The sequence below is a fragment of the Prosopis cineraria genome, unplaced genomic scaffold (genome assembly GCF_029017545.1).
Source record: "Prosopis cineraria cultivar Desert tree isolate PC_DT_omini unplaced genomic scaffold, ASM2901754v1 PC6, whole genome shotgun sequence".
NCBI lineage: Eukaryota > Viridiplantae > Streptophyta > Magnoliopsida > Fabales > Fabaceae > Prosopis > Prosopis cineraria.
The window spans coordinates 14,577,111-14,582,775 of record NW_026555337.1 but is presented as its reverse complement, the minus strand read 5'-3'; the positions used below and the strand labels follow the sequence as shown (position 1 = coordinate 14,582,775).

At 33.4% G+C, this 5,665-nt stretch overlaps 1 protein-coding gene across 1 annotated transcript; it reads right to left on the bottom strand.

The window, feature by feature from the left end:
* Window positions 1-615: 615 nt before the first annotated feature.
* Window positions 616-4,920, bottom strand: LOC129313318 (putative 12-oxophytodienoate reductase 11). Its single transcript, XM_054956277.1, has 5 exons — window positions 4,569-4,920; window positions 4,008-4,148; window positions 3,776-3,906; window positions 2,734-2,910; window positions 616-1,402 (listed from the first exon to the last, which is right to left on the bottom strand). Exons 1-5 carry the CDS (start codon window positions 4,637-4,639, stop codon window positions 810-812), a joined length of 1,113 nt encoding a protein of 370 aa, XP_054812252.1. The 5' UTR covers window positions 4,640-4,920; the 3' UTR covers window positions 616-809.
* Between the last annotated feature and the right edge of the window lie 745 nt (window positions 4,921-5,665).

Below are 5,665 nucleotides of genomic sequence, written 5' to 3'. Positions count from 1 at the left end.
GATTTGAATAGTCTATTTATAAAAAATTTTAATATTAAATCTAGATCATTTATAATTTTAAAAATTTATAATATTAAATTTGAACCCTCCACATCAAATTTAGATTGTACAGAATGAAAAGATTTATTAAAATGTTTTTTTAACATCATATCATCTATAAAATTTATACTCCCCTTGACCGCATACATATCATATCATATATAAAATTTATAGAAAGTTTAATAAATTATGAATAATAGAGGATCCAAATTGTTCTGGTAAGTTTACTCAATAATGTATTTTGTATATTCCATTCGATTTCAACGCTTAATTTAATCTTTACACATGCCTGCATGCACGCACATAGAGAGAGGCATGTATATCTCAGCTAAGCTTCAAACTCGTGATCCATAATGAAAAATGTTAAGCTATGATTTTTTAGCTCAATTAACTTGCCATTTCATTGTTTATTTTTTCCTTTTTTGAAATAAAGGAGAATTAGATAAATTTTCCAAATTATAATGTGCTAAAATATAGAGTAAGTGTCCGACCACCAAAGGTAATCAATTAAATTAGTATGGTTGGGAGACAACAATTAGTATGGGCAAAAATCAATAGCTAAAAGTGGAAGCCAGATTAAGGAATTTATAAGCATTGATAATCATTTTAGAAACATTGTTATCCATTGGTGGCTACACCTACAAATCACAGAAATAGTGGGGCACAAACAAGTATATAATAGTTGCCCAATGATTTTTGTAGACGTAAGAACAGTTTCCACTGAAATTGAAACGTTCAAATACAAGGCACTTCAGCAATTAGAGACTTGCTTAAGAACTTCCATCTAGAAATGGATAGTCAACATATCCAACGACTGGATCAGGAACATAAAATGTGTCTCTATTATACTTGTTGAGAGGAGCATCAAGCTCAAATCTTTTGGGCAAATCTGGATTGGACAAGAACCAGCGACCATATGCGACAAGATCTGCCCGGTTCTCAGCCACAGCATTGTTGCCCTCTTTGCGGTCATAGCCTCCGGCGACAATGAATGTGCCATTGAATGCCTTTCTCATTGGTACAAGATTATGAGGGGTCTCAAATTTTTCTCCAACAGTCTTCATTCTTGGCTCTACCATGTGACAATACAGGATACCATATTTGTTTAGAGCATTTGCCATGTATAAGCCGAGTTTTTCAGGATTGGAGTCTCCACATTCACCATAACTTGCAAAAGGCGATAACCTAATTCCAACTCGCTCTGGTCCTATCTTGTCTGAAACAGCTTTAACAACCTCCAAAGGAAACCGACAACGATTCTCTAGTGATCCACCATATTCATCTATTCGATCATTGACTTGATCTTTCATAAATTGGTCAAGAAGGTAACCATGGGCACCATGAATCTCAACCCCATCAAAACCTACAATTTCACAAGTATTATCATTTTAAACTGGTTGCGTACGGTAATATTGTCAAACATATACATAGAAATTTAGTGCCAGTGTCCAGTGCAACCTAAGTGTTACATCTCCCCTAAAAAAATATAGTGCTTCCAACATGACTCTGCCTTATATCCACTTTCAGTCCTTCTAAATCAGTAAAAATTTCAATTTGGTTCCATGTGGTTCAGACAATATTGTCCTTCATTCCGTTACAACATTGCCCCTCTATTTTTAATGTGGAAAACTCTTGCCATTATGTCACGTTATTCATCAAAACATGAATGCCAGTCTAACAGGCTGTTAACTTAGATGTTACTCCCTCCATTTTTATATATATAAAAAAAAAAAAACTGCATCACACAATTTAAGAAAATTAGTTAACCATAATAATTATGTCTAAAAATAAAGAAATTGGACTAAAATGTCCTATGTTAATCAACATAAGCATGCATTAATTATTTCTCATTAATGTAAATTATGAGGGGCGATTTAGGAAATGTGTAATAAATGCTTATTGAAATATGTGATTTTGCTTGTATTAAAAAACAAGTAAAAAGTGATAGTTTCTCTTATAAATAGAAACGGAGTAGTATCTTTGTACCTGGCACCATTAACTCATTGTTAGATTTGACATCGGAGTTAACAAATTGTAACGTTTGATGTGGAATATTGGACGCAAATGTGAAAAAGGAGTGAATTGATTTCTCTATAATTTTTTTTTAACCTATGTTGACACTCAAACGCAACAAATAGGAAAGCAACATTTACTTAGGTACCCAATTGAACCTTTAGTGAAATTAGAAGGACCAAGATGGTATTGAAAACTGCTTTTATAACTTGAAGGAATGGATTAAAACAAGCAATGGAACGATTTGTAAAACCAAATTGGGAGCAATCTTGGCATAGCTCAGTTGTAAACATAATTCATGGAACCAAATCAGACTGGCTGATTCAACCATTAAACCATTAAACTAGATCCTGGTCCAGTATAAAATGCTTCCAAAACTAGCCTAGTTTAAAAATGGTCAGAAACTGTTAAAGCCAGTCCTAAACTAGTCAAAATTGATAGACATTAGTCAATAACCAGTAAGTAGTGAAAACTAATTTTCTACTTTTTTATGTAACATTTTTTATATATAAAATAAAAAAAATATTAATTTCATTATAACTAATTCAACTATGTTCAAAACAATAGAACCTCATACTTCTACTGGTTCAATGACTAGTATGGTTTTGAAAGCATTATTTGAAATAACCGGCCATTCTAGGCAATACTTATACTTTAACACATTTTAGTTAGTGGAAGTACCAGCTTCTATAGCATTCCTTGCAGCAAGTCTGAAGTCATTAATGACGTGAGGAATTTCATCTGTCCCCAGCCTCCTTGGTGGTGTAAATTGTGCAACATCAATGCCATTAGCCCGAAGTTGTGGAGCTAGTCCCTTGTCTGTACAAGATATAGGGGCCTGCCCATTTGGTTGGTAACCTGTTAAAAAACAATGTAAGATGGAGAGATATTGGATATAAACATCAAATTCATTCAAGACTTAGGAAATTGGGGATAGAATGAACACAAATGTTTTAGCAGAATTAGGTTCATATTATCATAAATTTCAGGGTCTGAATTTGAAAACATAAGAAAAGTCATTAAACATACTATGATGCACATCCCAAAACTCATAATACTTAAGGAAAAAACCACACATACAGGCATACCACATTGCTTCCATAAAGAGGTGTAGCTTAATTGTTTTCCACCTTTTCTTAGAGAGAGCATCGCCATAAAGCTTTTCACCACAACAGAGAACTAGACAGAAGTTTTTTATGTTTTCCTTTTTCAATTTTTATTTATTAATTTATCTTGCACACCAGGAGGAGGAGTGAACAGGTCCTTCAAGTATAGTGCTTTACTTGAACTGATTTAATTGATGCCATAGAAAAATGTATGCAAATACGAAAAGATCCTTTAAGACATGGGGCTTCAGCCAACAATTTCCCATCGACTTATTTGCCATTGAGATATCTATACCATTCAGGTTTTCTTTTGATTACCAAATTCTTGCAGTAATGACACATTTATAATTTTGCATTCAGGAAACTGATGTAAAGTGAAAACCATACTTGTTATGGTAAAAATCCGTAGATTTAAACAACAGGCAGCAGAGAAGAAGGCAGCAAAAGACAATGTAACTATTCCCAAGGAATAATTGACATATAACGTGGTTTTAGGCCATTCAGAGTCATAATCCACAGGAAATATTCCAAAACTGTCTTTGTACATTCAACACGACAGACAGATAATTTTCTACCTAATATTTCCAGATCAGAAGATAAGCGTAACAGGAATGCACCTGAATTTGAAACCCTTCCAACATGCCAAATCTGACAAAAGAATATACCACCTTTAGCATGGACAGCATCCACAATGGGTTTCCATGCTTCCACTTGTTCTTTTGTCCATATACCTGGTGTTTGAGGATACCTTCACATTGAAAAAGAGGGGGAAAACATTTTGTGAAACTTATTAGCAATCAGAGACACAAATAACCTTAAGAATTGTAAATTATAAAGTCCACAAATTACCCTTGAGCAGTGTCAGAAACACCAGTAGCTTCAGCAATCAGAAGACCCCCTTTGGAAGTTCGCTGAGAGTAATATAAGATAGCATGGGGCTGGGGAACATTATTGTAAGATCTCTGTCTAGTCAGTGGAGCTAAAACAACTCTGAATAGCAAGAGACAACAAAATTTCAGTTAAAAAAAATCACGGAAAGTTCAACTAATTCTTAAAGTAATCAGATATGATCAATTTTTCCTGTGCCATACAATGTTCCGTGAGGCCCAATTACGATTCTTATCGGCCATTGAGTGTTCATTCACCAAATGGAAAACGAGAAATTTCCCTATTCCAGTACACTACACTACTCGTGGATGCAAGTAATTTTTCACAGGGCACAATAGAATATATGGACATGAGGAATACTATATCCTGCAAAATCGTTGAACAAAGTTCAAACATTGTGACTTCAAAGTAAGACTTACAGCATGACCCATACCAATGTTCAACAGGGATTTCGCACAAACAATTGATCCGCATGAGTTCACAGCAGAAAAAATGGAATGAATCAGTAAGGAGCATGAGTACCTATGGGATAGATTGAAATTGCCCATCTTGTAAGGTGTAAGAAGAGGAATAACGGGAGCTTCCGTAGCCATTTCTGCACAAAACTACAAGTATTTTTTTTTTTTTTCTCGGCGAAGTTATTATCGTTCTGTTTCTTCTGATGGTGTTGTGAATATTGACGAAGACTCAGCCGAGTATAAATATAACTGAAATTCACTCTGAAAAATGAGAGGCAACGTTGAGGGGCCTATTAACGTTCGACAGCGTAGATTGGCGGATGACGCGAGGGAGTACGTTTGCATCCCGGTGGCGACCACCCAATAATATGGTCGGAACCTTTTTTTTTTTGCTTTTTGTTTTTGGGGAATTGCATTGAGTGCCCTTCCGAGAGGATTGCGCATGTATTTGTCAAGTAGGACTGTAGGAAGCATCTCATTGAGGGCTCTCTGAATCAAATCAAACCAATAGCACGTAGGGTTCAAAATATCCTGAAAACTGTCTCGATGGCAATTATTTTTTTTTAGTCTAATTATCAAAATACCCTTAAATTTTATAAAACAAAACAAAACAAAAAACCAACCATCATTGGTAGAGCCGTTGATTAAAGTCGAGTCTATTGAGTTGGCCTTTTTAAGCCAAAAAAAATCTAAAATCAGGTTGTTATTTTAAAATGCAAAATAATAATTTGAACTTAAAATGCTCTTTAGGGTTAAGGCCAGCCTTTTTAGGTCTTTTTATATTTTTTTTTTAAATTTTAATCTTAAAAAAATTAAATATTATGTTAATTCTAAAACCATAGTCTTATTTTATTTGGATGAAGAAGGAATATATAAAAAGTCTAATATCTTTATTATTATTGAGGCTCCATAAAGAAAATGATATAATTATATTAGTGTTGATGATAATAAAAATCATCAAGATTTTGCTGACAATGCTAACAAAGTCTGATTATTATTGATGTTGATTTTGTAATATTGTTATTTTTTATTAGACTTAAATTTATTATTATGTGTATTGACTTAAATTTATTTTCATAGATTAAATGTCACGTGTAATAACTTTTTTTAATTTTAAAAATATTATTTAAAAAAATTTAAATTAAAAAATATAGGGCCAAG